The 18569-nt window shown below is 37.9% G+C and overlaps 1 protein-coding gene across 1 annotated transcript in view; it reads left to right on the top strand.

The window, feature by feature from the left end:
- Positions 1-843: 843 nt before the first annotated feature.
- Positions 844-18569, top strand: part of LOC117522959 (protein eyes shut homolog) — a 33697-nt gene continuing 15971 nt past the window's right edge. Inside the window, exons 1-3 of the mRNA XM_034184379.1 lie at positions 844-858; positions 17248-17411; positions 17577-17830. Coding sequence (XP_034040270.1) covers positions 844-858; positions 17248-17411; positions 17577-17830 — 433 coding nt within the window. The remainder of the gene's footprint in view (positions 859-17247; positions 17412-17576; positions 17831-18569) is intronic.

Below are 18569 nucleotides of genomic sequence, written 5' to 3'. Positions count from 1 at the left end.
ATAGCTATAACTCCTTTGGGGTAGTCCCGGGTGACTCAGTGGCTTCACTCACCTCTCTCTTTCTCACTCAATATTTTACATCTCATCTATCTGGCTGTGTCTCATTTTCTTCTTTTATTTTCTTTTGTGATGAAAATGGATGTCTCTATGCACATACCACTACATTCTCATTGTAATCTCACTATTAAAAGTAACAGTATTTAGTATTTATGCTACAGTGTGACAGCATACATCTTTTCATGTGTTCCTAGATGTCATACATCATATGGTTGAGGCACACAGTGTTTCAAAACTGTCTACGGACAAAGTGTCATAAATAATTTTTATGGCTGTGCAACCGAGGGATATATTTTTGTGGCTCATGGTAGAATTCCAACAGCAACTTGCTAAGCTAGTAGGAAAACATTTTCCAGTGTTGATTTCTCCGTGTGAGATATTCCGCATTACATTCATCCGCCATCATCCCGAGGTGTCGGATGTATTTAACCCTTATAGGGTCTTTATTTTTTGTTACACAGGGAGTCCTGCTGGGTCTGGTGGACCCATTGCATATTGGGGCTTTTAATTCAAGATATTCACACTTTTTTGGGGGGTTAAAATACTCAGCACATGTTTACTTCATCCCAATTGCAAGTAATATAAACAATACATATGTTAAGTTTGTTCCTTTTACCTTTGTTAAATCACATTTATGAATAGAAATGGAACTCATTTTGTTTATTTTTTTAATTAAAATATAAAAAAATAATGAAATGCATAATAAAACAGGGATAACTGGAAAATAACAAATTAAATTAAAATTTCCAAAACTATAGTGTATTATTTATTTGAATTACAGTAGAAATGTATCCTCCTCAGGTCAGTTTACACATAACACCTGTCTGAACAACACATTAGCTCCATTGAACTCTGTCATTTTCATACCAGTCTATACCACACATGCGGGAAGAGTTTCATTGTGTGTGTACTGCATATGTACTTCTTGCACTGTGTGCATGTATATTGTGTTTTCTGTCCATCTTGGGTCCACACACTTTACAGATTAGTCCTGGTTGGTGATGTGCTGGTTCTGAGGTTCTTTCATGCTTCGGAGCTGGCTGATGCTTATCCTCCTCTACAAACTCAGTGTCAGACTCTGAATTTTTAGAAATATGATCTTCACAATGTGAAACTTCCTCTGCATCCCCATCAAAACCCTCTGTCCCTTCCAACATCAACTGTAAGGCAGCCTGAACAGAGAATCGCTTTGCCATCTTGATGTTGTGGTATGGAACCATGCTGACTGAGCTATTTATAGTGTCAGGCAGTGGTGGGCACACTTCCGATAATCCAATAACAGATAATTATCGAAGATAATGTTTTCATTACTGGATTATCTTTTTAGGTAACTTTAAAAACCATTATCGGACCAATTATCTTACAATTAATTTTTGTCCAGTAACTTTTAGACCAATAAACAAAGTACACAAAGCTGAACAGCGACAAGCATTTTTTAAATTTAAAATCAGTTCAGCACGTGCCTGTTAAAAGTTTTGTAACAGGTGAACAGTTATACCCTCTGCTAACAGAAGAGAGCTGCTTCTATGAAAAGCATATCTATCCTCTGTAGACAAAGGCAAAAAGGCCAAAAAAAAAAAATCATTTCCTTTAACACCATACCGAAATGCTGGCAATATCACCTAAGTCATCCAGAGGCATACATTTTAAACTTATGGTTCAAATTTTAACCAAACTAATTTTGGACAAGCTATTTTAAATTACTGTCATGTCTGAAGTTTTATGAAGTGAAAATATCAGATATATGTTTTAGTTTTAAAGTGCTAATTTTTAAGGTTTTGTGAGCACATGCTGTTTCCTGCAGTGCATTATGGGTAGGATGATGTAATCTCAGTACAATCACGATAGGACAATTGCATTTCAGACACTCTGTTCAGGCTCCACGGACAACAGCATTAAACTCTAGTGCCTAAAACTCTCGTGAATATATTCTCTGGGTTTATAAGCGTTGTTATTGTATTTGCGTTTGTTAAATTCCACGCATTTTAAATGTAGCAGACAGGAATTATCTGGAATTTTGTTTTCAAGGCCTCTACTGCCATCTACTGGCCAGTAGTGTTCATGGCAGTATTTGCCCTAAGTACTAAGCGTCTGGGCACCAAATCAACTTTTTGGCTTTGCAAATGGCTTTATTTTTTTTTTACCAATGAAGTTGAAAAACAAAACAGCAGCAAAAAAAATAAATAAATAAAATAACACTACAAGACAGCTCTGCGGTGTTTGCACAGGTACAGTGTGAGCGGTTAGATGCTTGTAGCTCTTCAGCAGTTGGATACTCTCACGAAGGCCGACCACAATAATATCAAACAGGTTTGATTTTCTTTGGACCATACGATCGGCGATCAGGAGGTGGTCCTAAGATGTTAAACGCAGCTTGTTACTCCATGTACACTACACGATGCAGGACGTGCGATTAACCTGAAACTCGGTCCAAAAAATTCCTGCATGAAAAATCATCTCGCACAGTGTAAAGCACGTTTTACATCATAAAACATGCGCACATTCTCTCCACATGCAAAACATTTTGCGATGACACTTCCAGGGCTCCGTAAAAATGCCTATTTTTACAAATAAAAAAAAAATGGAATATTTTACAAAAGCATCTTTATCTGTAAAGACCAACACACGACAGACGTCACATTAACGTGTTGGTTTACATAATGAATGACTGAACCAATCAGTGTTTAGCAGAGGCACTTTTACCCAGAATCCTTTGCGAACTGTGTTTATTACAAAACCTCAGAATTAGTGCATTATTCAACATTAAAAGACCCACCCGGAAACTGAACATTCTTTGAATGTTCATTGAATGTTTGCATGAGAACGTTTGCAAACATGGAATGAACATTAGATGAACATCATATGAACAAAGAATGACTGTTTGCATGTAAACATTACCTTTCAATGAACATTATACAAACATTCACAAACATATGAACAGTTGAACCAGAACATTAAATGAACATTTGTAGAATGTTTGCATGCAAACATTACCTGTCCTCATTCTTTGTTCATATGATGTTCGTGCAATGTTCCTGCTCAATATATCTACAATTTTTTTGTGATTTTTCCTATTGAGAACTAAAAATGACGTAAAACAAACTTTTAAAATTCAACAGGTTTTATTCAAATAGTAACTTGCAATGTATTCATGGAATTCACATATAAAATCAATAATGCAGAAACCTTTGAAATCACTTAGATTTAATGATGGAATTCATCTTTACAGAATTAAACATAATGTTCAAAAATAAAGCACATAAAATGAAAAATGTTCAACTTTACAGAAGATTTCTTACATGGCATACCACCGACAATACTCCAAAAGATGTTCAGACAAAAGAATAAATCTTCGAGAAATAATAATGAAACCTAAAAAAAAAAATTCATCTATTGATCTACAACCAACTACACATTTTAGGAGCAAAAATAAATGCAGCTTACATCTACATACAGTTAATAATACTTTATATTTAAGAGCAAAAATGTGGACAGTTTTAAAACAAACACTCAATAAATTCCCTGAGAAAATATTAATATAGAGTTTTTAATCACAGATTTGAAGACTCAGTATGACAGTCAGATACGACAATGCAACTTGCTGAACACATTTTTAAGAGCGAAACTGAACAGTTTAAGACAAACACATTACAATCAAATTTTCTGAGGAAATTCACATGACAAAACACTAAGTTTTTATCACATAGAAGTACAGTCAGATACAACAATATAATTGAACACAATTTTTAAAGCAAAATTGAACAGCGACCCCCAGTGCAAACAAGGGAGCAGCCGAAGGGACTATTAAGGGTCATAACTGGTATTCAACTCAACTCCTTATTGGACAGACCCTCTATTTTTAACAAGCTGTTTACGAGGTCTATTAGAAAAGTATCAGACCTTATTTTTTTCAAAAACCATATGGATTTGAATCACGTGTGATTACATCAGACATGCTTAAACTCTCGTGGGCATGCGAGAGTTTTTTCACGCCTGTCGGTTACGTCATTCGCCTGTGGGCAGTCTGATCAAAATTTTTTCAAAAATGTAAGGCACAACTGAGTGGACACCATTCAATAAATTCAGCTGGTTTTCAGTAAAAATTTTAACGGCTGATGAGAGATTTTGGTCTGGTAGTGTCACTTTAAGGACGGCCCAGCGGCAGCGTCTCACCGTTTCAAGTTGAAAATTTCCACATTTCAGGCTCTGTTGACCTAGTAAGTCGTCAGAACAGAGAACTTTCAAAAGAAGTCGGCATGAGTAGTTTATTCGGACATTCCATTGTTAACGGACATTTTGTAATGAAAGAACGTGCGGGTAGAGTCGCATGTCTGGCTGGACCCGACCGCGGGGGGTCGTGACAGGAAAAACACCTCCGTTGGAAACCTTAAGGGACAAGTTGGAACATGCCCAAGCTGTTAAACAATTTCTCAGTTACTCACTTGTTGAAAGCCATCAAAAGCCGCCTGAATTTTACAAATGGTTTTCAACACGGAGGTGTTTTTCCTGTCGCGGCACACACAGAGCAGAATTTGCGCGCAAGTCTTTCATTAAAAAATGTCCTTAAACAGTGGAATGTCCGCATAAAGTCCTCACGCCGGCCTCTTCTAAATCTTCTCTGTTCTCTCACGACGTTCTGGGTGAATTAAGCCTTAAATTAGGATGTTTTCAGGTCAAAACAGGCCGGCGACCACACCTGGAAGCGCTGCGCAACGTCCTGCTCCGTGGGAAGTCCTTACAGCGACAGAAACACCCCATAATCTCTCATCAGCCGTTAAACTTTTCACCGAAAACCAGCTAAATTTCTCGAATAGTGTCCACTCGGATATTCCTCACAGGTCCAGAAAAACTTTTGATAAAGCAACGCGCGCCGTCTCGAGCAGCGTGTGAAACAAAGGAATTCAGCCGAGAGGGCTGAACCACATCTCACTCAAGGCCTGCCCACAGGGAAATGACATCACCGACACGCGTGAAAAAACTCACGCATGCGCACGAGGGTTCAAGCATGATTGGTGTAATCGCATGTCATTCAAATCCATATAGTTAAAAAAATAAATAAAAGTGTCGGTTTCTTATCTAATAGACCTCGTATTTGCTTGCAGAATTTTTCTCAGGTTAGTTATCAGCGAGGTATACCACACAGGTGAAAGCAGATCAGACAAAAATGATTAATCCTCTGTACCCAACGCTATTTGTGTAAAGGGCCTTTCACACCGCATGCTTTGGAAGTGTCAGAGGCATCACAAATCAGTCTAAAAAGCATTATTTTCAATGAAACACATAGCTTTTTACAGGCGTTAGAAGTGTTGCGTCAAAAGCTGAACTAAACAGATGCTTCTACCAGGAGTGTGCGCATTCCTGCTTGTCAACAGAATGACATTCAAAGTTCAACCCAATCCAACTTTTGGCGCTCTGAACTGTGACAAAGCTTCGCACTGTCCAATAGAAACGTGTTGGGTCCAGACATGGAAGACTCCTGGCAGAAACCACTGATCTCTACAAAACAGAAACGTGTCACAGGACTGCTCATTTATACAGAGCAGTTTTCTGAAGAAAAATCCTTGCAAATGTTTAACCCCAAAATTAATTTGATTGTGAAATCAAATTGCTATATTAAAGCTTTTTCTTGGTTCATCGACACATATACAACATGGCGATCATTCAGCTTTCCTCTGGGAAAAAATAAAAAAATAAAAATCAGAGTGAAAATCTCAGCCCCCCTGCTGCATGCGTCGCGTCAGGGCGTAGGGAGGCGTTGACACAACATGACTGACGACACATTGGGAGTTGTTGCCTGACGCGTATAAAGCATGCAATGTGAAAGGCCCTTTAGTTGCTAGTTTCCATAAATACAGCATGTCTATAATACACTGTGTAAAAAAAAAAAAAAAAAAAAAGGCAAAACTTTATTGAAGTGAAGAGGACCTAACAAACAGAAAACACATTAACTCACTTCTTTGAGTGACTTTACTGGAAGCCCCATTACTTCCAGGCACTGCTTGTAATTGGTTCAAGCCCACACTTCTGGTTTAGCTGGCCAACCTTCGGATAATTGTGTCAGCAGCGTCCACATTGTTCTCTCTCTTGGTATGTCTGGGAACCGACACTTTCAGGGATGGTCCAAGGATGTAGTGCATCAACTTTGTCATTCAACTGTTCGATACTGTGAATGATGTCATTCTGCTTCTCCTGGAACACAAAATGTATATAGATCCACATGTTACAACCTTAATACAGAAGTTCCCACTTTTTTTTTTTATTAAATCCTATGCTTCACAAATGATTTCATGAGCACGGACAAATCTGTGAATGAACCGAGTGATGAAAGTGAGCTATGGGGGGGAAAAAAACAAAACAAAAACTTGAAAGATCTTGACAAGGCCCTGGCGGGGTCTGGTGGTTGTCGACCAGAAAAATGTGAAATCTCAAATGCATTCTGGTGCTTACGCAGGTCTATTCCAAAAGAATCTCCAAAAATTAATTTTTTTGTTGGCACAGGTCAGTTTTTCCACCCCAGATAAGGTGGAAACCTCAGTAGTACAGCATAGAAGTCCTTATGTTTCAAGTGTATGGTACCACAGACAGTACGCACACACTATGCAAATGAAACATTATGCAACGGGCACAGAATTTTTTATTTAAGAAATTCTGAAACTTTATATTAGCAATAAATAAATGTTTATTGAGTAACAGGGCCTGTAAATTATTTCTTTAAGGAAGGAAAGTTAGCATATACAACTTCATTACTGACAGATTTTACTCTATTTTCAAATTATATCCCAAACAAAGTATTTCTTGCCAGAAATGTTTGAATATTTTGCTTGCTGAACATGAATTTTAGAATCTACTGGCACAAGACACTATACAATCTTATTTAACCATTATAGTACAAAACTCTGCATAATCGGGCTGATGTGAATCAACTGCAGGCACACACTCAACCCACTGATCAGATGGAGGATTCACTGAGCCAACAACTCTTATGGCAGCCGGCGTGGTTGCTGTTGGGGGGAAAACAAGCATCCAAAAATATTATCACAAGCTTATCTTCATAAAGTCTCTTTCTGGGCACTGACATGACTTCAAATGCGTCAACACCTAATAAAAGAGAGTATATATTTTAGTCATGTTTTAGTCAAAATATTAATTAGGCCTGTGCCTCTCTGTGGCTAATGTTAGCTCCATGCTAGTCAAAAATGTGTTTGTTTGGTTCCCATTAATCTATGGCTGGCATAGTCAAGCTTCAAGCAAGTTTTGTTATTTCTGGCTAAAACGAATTTGTGCTCACATCAGGTTCCGTTACCTTCTTTTGATATTCACAGCATCGATATCACGGCACAAAGGCCCAGCCATTTGAAGCTAGCTGCTACCTCATGGGTAGCTATGTGGTGGCTCTTTGTGAGGAATCCCAGTCGACAAGCATCCAGCATTAGTCTCCTCTTCTGCTCTCAGTGGTCTCTTAATCACAGTATAGAGACTGAACAGGCAAATTAACTTGTGGAACACAAACTTCTATTTGCTAAAACAGAACAGAGTTGAGTGCTGTAACTCAGCTAAGTCTTCTTCTTCTGATCTGTTAAACAGCGGGTTTTAACCCAACTCGGTGCACTACTGCCACCAACTGGTTCGTGAGCAGCACTGCAAGCAACTGTGAAGCAGCATGCATATTGTTAACAAAATAATTTAATAGTAAATAGATCTATGTACAAAAACTACTTGAAATAAAATGAATTCATTTGAATTGTATCCTCTGATAATGTTGGTCAAACATGTTTTAAAATAAAGCACTATAGTGTTTCAGACGTTCTGACCCAATTATTACAGTAGTTTTGTGAGACAGCATTTCTCTGAGCTGATAAACCTGCTCTGGCTTTGCCTTTAACCACGAAGGAACCAAACACTTATGCTAGAAATTTGTTAACTTAATTGGCAATACATGAATGTATAATGTGATTACAGGAAATTATACACAATGATCACTGATGCTTTTTTATTTTTTATTTTTACCAGAATGAGTATGTTGCATTTTACATACAGAAATGATTGTATCCAGGTGTTACAAATATATTGTGTACAATGTACATGTTTTACCCTGGATAATTATAATATCATGCCTCACTGCAAACATGCATTAAGCAGCTGATATTAAAGGAATCAGAAAGCAAGAAATATGTTGTAACAATTATGTGGTAACAATTCCCACCAAACACTGTTCGACTGTGACATGAAGTCATCCTCAAATGATGCCTGAACGAAACACTAAACCCTGGACAAATGTTCATTCTGGAAATGTGAAATCGAGTTGATTTCTGCCACTGTAACGTGTGTGACTGCTATATTCATCTCATGTTCAAACATGTTTGTTTAAAAACGTGTTTGAACTGCAAGTTGTGAAGTGACCAGTAAAAAATATTATTTGTCTGTGAGCTGTTTTATTTAAATGTCAATGCTTCCTGCTCATGTATGTTGAAAACATTATTTTGTAAATCAGTTTTTTTTTTTACTTATTTTCAAAAATGCTAAAGATAGGTTTTTTTTGTTGTTGTTTTTTAATTTGGCAAAATGTACGTAACTCAGGTCTGTGGGATAATAAGCTGCCATTGCAGTCTATTTCCATAAAAAACATATTTTGGTAGCTGACAACCACAGTCTGTAGTGATGTAAATTATTTTGCAAAAATTAATATTCCAATTAACAGAGTGCATGTTTATGCAAGTTGCACAAGACATGTTTCGGAGTTAGCTCTGTCAGTTTATTACAGTAATCTTGAAATTATACAGTATATTCTGTAGGCCTGAATAAATCATAAATCGACAAATTCTTGGTTACCATGGTAGAGTGCTTAAATTATTTCCTATTGTTCATTCTACCTATGTTTGCACACATAATTTAAATGGAGTCCAACATTAACTTTCTGTATGCCGTAAATTATATTTAATGTTTTCCTATAATGTGAAATTTTACACACACACACATACACATATATATATATATATATATATATATATATATATATATATATATATATATATATATATATATATATATAATATACACACACACACACATACACACTTTTATTTAGAGGCAAGCTTTACACATACAACATGAACATTATGTGAATGTTGAACATTAAGCATACATTCTATGAACATTTGATTGATTTTTGCAAATGTTTCCTTACATGTTTGTCTAATGTTTGCTTCCATGCAAACATTAGACAAACATCACAAACACTATATGAACGTTCGCAAACTTGCTGAACAGTAAATGAACATTCTATGAACGTTCACTTGATGTTTGCAAATTTCCGCCTCCATGCAAACATTAGACAAACATCACAAACATTACATGAACGTTCACAAACTTGCTGAACAGTAAACAAACATTCTATGAACATTTGTTTGATGTTTGCAAATGTTCCCTTCCGGGTGGGGATATATGCTATATTTTAACTTTGTACAAATGACAGAATTGACATTAATGTAGTTATTCTATCGGTATTAATGTTATTTATAAATCAAAACCATAAGTCAGCATGACTTTATTTTTCAAGACCTCCGCCTGACCGGAGCATTGTGACTGATAGAGAGTTGGCTTTATGGCAGCTCTCAGAGTGTCTCTACTGGGAGCTCTGTAGTGAACAAGTGCTTCCAGCAGGGACAGAATGTTCAAAGACAAAAGTGTGGTCTCATTGTTTGGGTCTGTTGTTACTTTTAATATTATTAGAAGCTATTGTGGCATTAAAACTTAAATTTGTTTTATTAGTAGTTGTAAATGTACCAGAGACAATATTGGAATTTATCTGTTATCGGTTATCTGTAACTTCTGATACATTTTTGGGTGGTTCATTGTTTTATCTTTATCAAAGATAACTTTTCAGTTATCTGATTATCTTTTACTGAAGTTAATTTTTTGGTTATCTGTGCCCACCACTGGTGTCAGGTCCCCAAGATTGGGGACAGAGGGTGAAATGTGTGGGAATGTGGGTGCAGTCACCACACAATGTTGCAACCTTGTGCGGGAACAGTGGGTGCTCATACCAAGGGCCCATTCACCTGCTTTTCTTTGCTCCACTCCACTTCACTCACTCACTCACTCACTCACTCACTCACTCACTCACTCACTCACTCACTCACTCACTCACTCACTCACTCACTCACTCACTCACTCACAGGCCCAGCGAGCAGAAAGGGAAAATGAGGATGCACAGTACCTATGATTTCCACACACTTTCAATAGCCTCGGGTCCAGTGGATCCAAAGACCCTGTATGTAATATAAATGTGATATTATTTGTAGCATTTTTCTTCAGCTAAATACTGAAAACAGGTCCCACCCGAAGACCTTATAAGGGTTAAGCATGAAGAACCTTTGCTTTGTAATCAGGGCTACACAGTCACCTGATACACCTTGTCTCCTTGTCAATCATGCCAAATTGAAACAGAGTGACCTGTCTTTGTGTAGCTTATGAAGGGATTCAAACGCTGGACTTCTCTCTCAAGTCAGCCTAAGGGGAAATCCCACTAGCTAAGTTGGTAGGAACATTTTTCATTCTGGTTTTCACTTTAATACATATCTTCTCAGTACTTTTTGAGCCAGTCTCAAGATCACAGGTGTGGTAAAGCATTAAGAACCTTTGTCTGTAACTAAGACTACATATTCACCTCATTCCCCTTGTCAGCAATGCCAGTTTGTAATTGAGTGATGTATCGTTGTTGTATATGGTGGAATCTGAATGCCAGACTACTCGCTCATGAGACCAATGCTCTACCAGGTCAAACAAAGGGGAAACACCGCTTCATCTTGCTGCATATCTCCCCATCACATTTCGACCTCACCCCGAGGTTACAAGTGCATTTCAGCATTAAGAACCTTCACCTGTAACTGGGAGTACATGGTCACTTTGCACATCCTGTCAACAATGTCAATGTGCAACCAAGTGATGTATCTTTTTTGGCTTGTGGTGGGATATAATTATCTTGTAAACATTTTGTAATTACACTGTTAGGGCAGTGTTTTTGAGCGTTATCTTCCCCACACATACAAATACACAGGTTGACAATGAAACCCACTACTGTCTACAGTTTTAAATTGTGTTATTGTCATCCAGGGCGTTTATGGGTAATCCCCTTAAAAAATTAAATATTAGATATACAGTAGTGTTCAGAATAATAGTAGTGCTATGTGACTAAAAAGATTAATCCAGGTTTTGAGTATATTTCTTATTGTTACATGGGAAACAAGGTACCAGTAGATTCAGTAGATTCTCACAAATCCATCAAGACCAAGCATTCATGATATGCACACTTAAGGCTATGAAATTGGGCTATTAGTAAAAAAAAAAGTAGAAAAGGGGGTGTTCACAATAATAGTAGTGTGGCATTCGGTCAGTGAGTTCATCAATTTTGTGGAACAAAAAGGTGTGAATCAGGTGTCCCCTATTTAAGGATGAAGCCAGCACCTGTTGAACATGCTTTTCTCTTTGAAAGCCTGAGGAAAATGGGACGTTCAAGACATTGTTCAGAAGAACAGCGTAGTTTGATTAAAAAGTTGATTGGAGAGGGGAAAACTTATACGCAGGTGCAAAAAATTATAGGCTGTTCATCTACAATGATCTCCAATGCTTTAAAATGGACAAAAACAAAAAAAAAACAGAGACGTGTGGAAGAAAACGGAAAATAAACATCAAAATGGATAGAAGAATAACCAGAATGGCAAAGGCTCACCCATTGATTAGCTCAAGGATGATCAAAGACAGTCTGGAGTTATCTGTAAGTGCTGTGACAGTTAGAAGACACCTGTGTGAAGCTAATTTATTTGCAAGAATCCGACGCAAAGTCCCTCTGTTAAATAAAAGACGTGCAGAAGAGGTTACAATTTGCCAAAGAACACATCAACTGACCCAAAGAGAAATGGAGGAATATTTTGTGGACTGATGAGAGTAAAATTGTTCTTTTTGGGTCCAAGGGCCACAGACAGTTTGTGAGACGACCCCCAAACTCTGAATTCAAGCCACAGTTCACAGTGAAGACAGTGAAGCATGGTGGTGCAAGCATCATGATATGGGCATGTTTCTCCTACTATGGTGTTGGGCCTATATATCACATACCAGGTATCATGGATCAGTTTGGATATGTCAAAATACGTGAAGAGGTCATGTTGCCTTATGCTGAAGAGGACATGCCCTTGAAATGGATGTTTCAACAAGACAATGACCCCAAGCACATTAGTAAACAAGCAAAATCTTGGTTCCAAACCAACAAAATTAATGCTTCGCAGATGTGAAGAAATCATGAAAAACTGTGGTTATACAACCAAATACTAGTTTAGTGATTCACAGGATTGCTAAAAAAGTAGTTTGAACATAATAGTTTTGAGTTTGTAGCGTCAACAGCAGATGCTACTATTATTGTGAACATCCCCTTTTCTACTTTTTTTTTTTTACTAATAGCCCAATTTCATAGCCTTAAGAGTGTGCCTATCATGAATGCTTGGTCTTGTTGGATGTGTGAGAATCTACTGAATCTACTGGTACCTTGTTTCCCATGTAACAATAAGAAATATACTCAAAACCTGGATTAATCTTTTTAGTCACATAGAACTACTATTATTCTCAACACTACTGTACTTAGGGCCCCTTCACACATAGTGCGAATTTGGTCGAAGTGCACACGAAGTGTACATGGAGCAGGAATTATATGCAAAACATAAATTCGTAGCTGCCTCTAACGCCTCGTACATCTCTTGCTACAACTATTTGCGTACACCAGTGGCTGAAAGACAGAGTATGTGCTGTGCGAGCCATCGATCCCTCTCGCAGCAGGTGTCGGCCAAATTCCAGCTGACACACATGAACATCTAACACCGCTCGGGTGGCACTTGGAAAATGTGTGGCCATTTGCACAATCATCATGACAACAGTCAGCAGACAATCATTGTCAAGCTGGATGTGAAATTTGTCTAAGTGCCCCATGAGTGTGCCCCATGAGTGTGGCTTTGCAAAACAGCAACACACATGTAAGGTGCCAGAGTGTCAGCTCTCCCCACACACACATACTGTCCATGTGAATTGCGCGTGTGTTGCCCTCCCCCCATCTGAAAAAATGTGGTACCGGGGAGGGAAGAGCGCACTTGCCTGATATATGGATGTACAGCTGGTGTGTGCACTTAACTGACAGTGGGTGTATCCACCCACAGCGCGCACATTGACAGACTGCCCCAGGTGACAATGGACTGTCAGATCATAACACACAGTGGGCGATCTGACTGTCATGTCACCCACGTAAGCTATGTTACACATGGACATGCGTGCGGGGCTGGCTGGACACACCGGACCAGTAGATGTGGACATGATAACAGCACACTGCTTCATTAATGTCATTTCATGACTGTATGTCTGTGACCATTGGTCATCTACAGAGGAACAGACAGTTCATACTCATAAGTCCATCTCTTTGTTGATTTAAGGCATTTTCCCGCATTATTTACAGGCCAGTGATGGTAGCTCAGTGGTAAAGTTTCAGGCTGGCAATCAGTAAAGTTCAGGTATGAATCCTGTGGGTGGCATATATGTTTTTTTTTTTGTTGTTTATTTTCCACAACAGCAGCATGATGTGGTTCCACACACACCAGTTGGTTTTTATTTTTTATTTATTCCACAGGAGTGGCGCAATGTGGTTCCACACATACCAGCTGGTTTTTATTTTTTATTTATTCCACAGGATTGGTGCGATGAGGTTCCACATGCTCCAGTTGCTCGCACTTTGTTCATGCAACAGTGTGCACGACACCTTCGCAGCAGGATCTTACACACTTGCCTGTCGGTGCAATGTTTTTCGTGGTTCGCTAATTTGAACTGTTTCGCACTGTTTCCCTGTAATTCAACCAAATTCACACTATGTGTGAAGGGGCCCTTAATGTAGTTATGTCAACTGGTTCCACAAAACATGGTTGTTGAAATGAGAAAGCAAGTTGCTGGACTTAATTTAACACATTGTGTGGGATAAGGACATAATTTGATTATGTAAATCCAACATTTTGTTTTAGTGTTACTCAAATTTTTCTACCAATGTGGCCGATCAAGTGTTGCTCACAGGTTGTGACCAGCTTTTTAGCAGGTGATATTGATTGACTGGGTGCATGTTGAAGATCATATGGTTCATTGGGATTGGGAGGATGGTGATTTTTTATTTTTTTATTTTTTTTTTTTGAAATGTTTATTTCAAAACAAGTTGTGCATTCAACTTAGAGACCATATTCTCAGGTCGAGGGATGGGTTAATTAAAGACTGGAGTATTGATAAGGTCTGCCCCCTTTCCTTTAGGTCTGCCTAAAAGAAATGCTCTCTGTATTAAAGGATTTAAAGACATACATTTAGAGCTCTTTCAATCCTTACGAGCTTTGTGTGCCAACGCGATCTCATGCCAGTCCGTATAATGACATCACAAAAAGTGATTTAACCTATGAGTTTGTGATCCCGCCACAAAATGTGTTACATTGTTGTGATGGTAACACAACATTATTTCATGATAGTATCACAGAATTTGGGGTGATGCAGGGTTGGCGGGCATGGGGTTTGAGTTAAAAATAGTGAAAACTTGACCGCATCACAAAAATGTGAAGCAGGTCTTGATGGTATCATGAAAAAGAAAAACGTTGTGTGTGCAGAGCTGAAGGCAGGCCTTCTTGTCACATGTCTCACTCTCACTGTCTATTTGTCCACACTGGCAGCTTGTGTGTGTGTGTGTGTGTGTGTGTGTGTGTGTGTGTGTGTGTGTGTGTGTGTGCGCGCGCGTGCGTGTGTGTGTGTGTGTGTTCCTGCCTGCGTGTGTTTGCAGAGAATTAAATGCTCAAATGTGTGGTTGCATTTGACTGTTTGTTAAATGCATCTAGAAAATAAAGCTTTGTCATTCATTTCTTAATTTGATTCATTTTTCTGCCAAAAGCACCAATAAGAATACCATTAAAGTATCAGACCAATAAGCAGTAGAGTTAAAGTAGTTGTAAAATGGTAACGACAACCATCCCTACCCATGACTCATTTCTCCAGTGTTCTCCATGTTTGCATTTTAGATAGGGTTCAGTTTAGAGATTGGTTTGGGGTTAGAATAACAATAATAACAAGTAAGAGATGACTTACCTTACCATCTTATTGGCAGTAAAATGTCATCACCACCTCCTGCTGGAAAATACGTTGGATATGAATGAATGAATGAATTTATTGGGTACACACACAGACTCAACAAAAACTCCTAAACAAAAAACAATTTCGCAAACATCCTATGTGGTCAAAAGGGTGTAGGCAGAAGCAAAAGCTTATAATGACCCACTCCTTGTACCATAACAAATTGTATAAAAACACATATATACACACATAGCCATTTCCAAAGGAACAAAGCACAAACAATTTAGAGTAATCAATGAACTGATATTTCTCATCTCAACAAAACAAACATTAATGCACAACCCCCAAAACCAATAATGCAAATACTTACTATAGCAAGAAATTACATTATTTTTTTGAAAATTTTTAAAGCCAGCTAAAGTACCAAATAATGTAATGTTATTAGGACAGTTAATCCAAATATTTACACCTTTTACAGAAACACAATGATTTTTTGTGGAAGTTTGAGTCTTTAATTTAACAAATAATAATATTCCTCTCAGATTATAAGTAGAGACCTTCATTTTAAACAAATATTGGACATGTTGAGGTAAAAGTTTATTTTTTGCTTTATACATAATTTGTATTGTAATGTAATTGACTAAGTCCCTGAATTTCAAAATATGTAAACAGATAAACAGTGGGTTAGTTGGCTCATGATAAGGTTTATTATTGATAATTTTAATGGCTTTTTTTGTAATAAAAATATTAAATTGGTATTTGTTTTATAATTGTTTTTATATGTGTTGGTAAGGATAGACTTTACTTATATGAAGCACCTTGAGGCAACTTTGTTGTGATTTGGTGCTATTTAAATGAAATCAATTGAATTCAATTGAATTCCCCAAACCTCAATGCAATATGTCATATACGGAACAAGTAATGAATAATATAAAGTAATTAGTGAATGTTGGGAGAGGATGTTGTGCTTTATATAGAATCACAATGGCTTTTGACATTTTAGATTAAACATAATTTATGTGTTTACCAACTTGATTTATCATTAATTAAAACTCCAACTCCAAAACTATTTCTGTTACAATTTCAGTTTCAGCATCATATAATATTAAATTTCTGGGTAAATTCCTGGGCTTATTTTCAAATATAATAGACATAAGATATGTACAAATTCAGCATGAAAAATTACATACACCTTTTTGTATGTTGTACAACACATTTTTTCACAAGAAAACACTGATCTAACATGTTGACTTGTACACATCAACAAACCTCAGGTTGTAAGTTGAAAAAAAAATCTTAATGTATCATTTTCAAATCCTGAAACACATATTTCTGTCATCTTTTGAGTGGTTGTATCGATTAAGCGCACCTTCTAGATTTTTCTGCAGTCACGGTGCACCCCCACAAAGCTGGAATATTCTGACTGCTTGTCAAGCTTTCTGCTTTTTTGGCATGCACAGTGAGAGCACTTTTTCCAGATTGGAAAGCTCGCCGTTACCTGACGTGGATGAATGCTACTGAAGATTTGCAACGTCTGTGCACTTGTTTGTGCTGGATTCTTCATGTACGAATGAAGTAACGGCATGCATGAAAAACAAAAAAAAAAAATCGAAAGTGTAGCTCAACAGATGACAGATGGAGCTGATCTCTCAGTGTGTGCCGGGGCATGTTTTGTCCTCTTTACAGGAATGCAATGACGTCTGTATCATACACCTCACACACCAGCTCTTCCTCTGCCCCTTTACTTCCCGCTTTCGTCTCTCTCGTGAGCTTGCAGTAATTTAGTTTTTCTTAAAGAGAGCTCTTGCAAGGTTTAGCGGTAAGTGGCAGTTCATCTCTTCTCACAAGACATGTAGGCCGAATGAGTCCCGTAGAAAACATGAATCAGTATTCATGAGCGCACCATATGGCTGTAATAAAGCTCATACGCAGGCAGCCGGGAGCAAGAAATGATTCAGGGCTGCATTCTGAAATAATGCTTAGATTTTAATGCTGTAACAAAAGTGATATTTAAAACACAGTGCCTATTTCACATTTGTATCGTTTTATATTTTTAACCAACAGGTGTGCGCCAATGGGGGGCGCTGCGTGCTTAGCGGCGCTGACAGCTACACCTGTCTCTGTGCACCTGGTTGGTCCGGTCAGAGCTGCCACATGAATGTCAATGATTGTGTTCAACACTGGTGTCAAAACGGAGCCACTTGTGTGGATGAAATTGATGGTTACAGGTGAGTGTTCGAAATGTTGATTGTCTGCAGGCCGTTCGGGCTGCAGAATGTCAGTGATTGTAAAAGCCGTGACATTTAGCATTCTGTTCCTTTAGGGGCTTTAAAAAAAATCCCCATGCCTCTGTATGGTGTTAAAAAAAAAATCTTTATAATGTGTTGCTGTAGCTGCCTTTGTCCCAGAGGATACAGGGGCACCCGCTGTGAAGATGACATTGATTACTGTGTCGACCATGGCTGCTCTGAGCACGGCGTTTGCCTCGACCAGCAGTATAACTTTACCTGCCGCTGCATGCTCGGGTTTGAAGGATCGCTCTGTGAACTGGAAACAAATGAGTGTAACAGCTCGCCCTGTGCAGACGGCTCCACTTGTGTGGACCTCATCGCTGATTATCAGTGCCGCTGTCCTGCTGGATTTGAGGGTATGACACTCAATTTCACCGTAATCATGAGGTTTTAGATTTAAAAGATGAGATGTTGCAATATTTGGGAAAAAATATATATGCTGCCTATTAGTCATCATGACAGATGTATAGGTTTTGGGATTTTATTTATTTTTACTTTTATAGCAGCAACAAGCTTCTTTCATTAGGCTTTTCCCATTTTCCTCAGGACAGACTCAGAGGATTCAATATGGATATCCATGTTGATTTGTTCTGAATCCAATTCCAGATGTACACAGAGAATATACTGTAAAAAAGGAAAAATATAACGCAATGCTAAAATACCCTTAGCTGCATGTGCAATGTGTTCTTTGAAATTTGCAGTTGTTTAATTAGTTAATAAGTTTCTATTGTCTCACATACAATTTGTACATGTTCAATAAAGTCCCTCAATCAATCAATCACTCAATCAAAAAAAAATTTACATTTTAATGGTGCCTGCAGGAGGTCTGTTGTCTGTGTATGTGTGTACATGAGCTTTTGACAAGAGTGGAAGTTGTGCTCATCAAGGAATATTTGTAGATCACCCTCTGTACATTTGCAGGTATTAATGAGACAAATTTTACTCCATAGCAAGTTAGCTTTGAGTTAGCCAAAGTTAGTGTGCATTATAACGTCCACAAAATGTATTGTAAATGACTCCAAAGTTGTTGTCAGGTTACAAAAAAGCATTTTTACTTATAGAAGTGTTTATTTCTCACTACCAAAACAGAGTTTT

Source organism: Thalassophryne amazonica, chromosome 13 (assembly GCF_902500255.1).
Source record: "Thalassophryne amazonica chromosome 13, fThaAma1.1, whole genome shotgun sequence".
Classification (NCBI taxonomy): Eukaryota; Metazoa; Chordata; class Actinopteri; order Batrachoidiformes; family Batrachoididae; genus Thalassophryne; species Thalassophryne amazonica.
The sequence above is the reverse complement of the archived record's forward strand: the minus strand, read 5'-3'. Positions and strand labels throughout refer to the sequence as shown.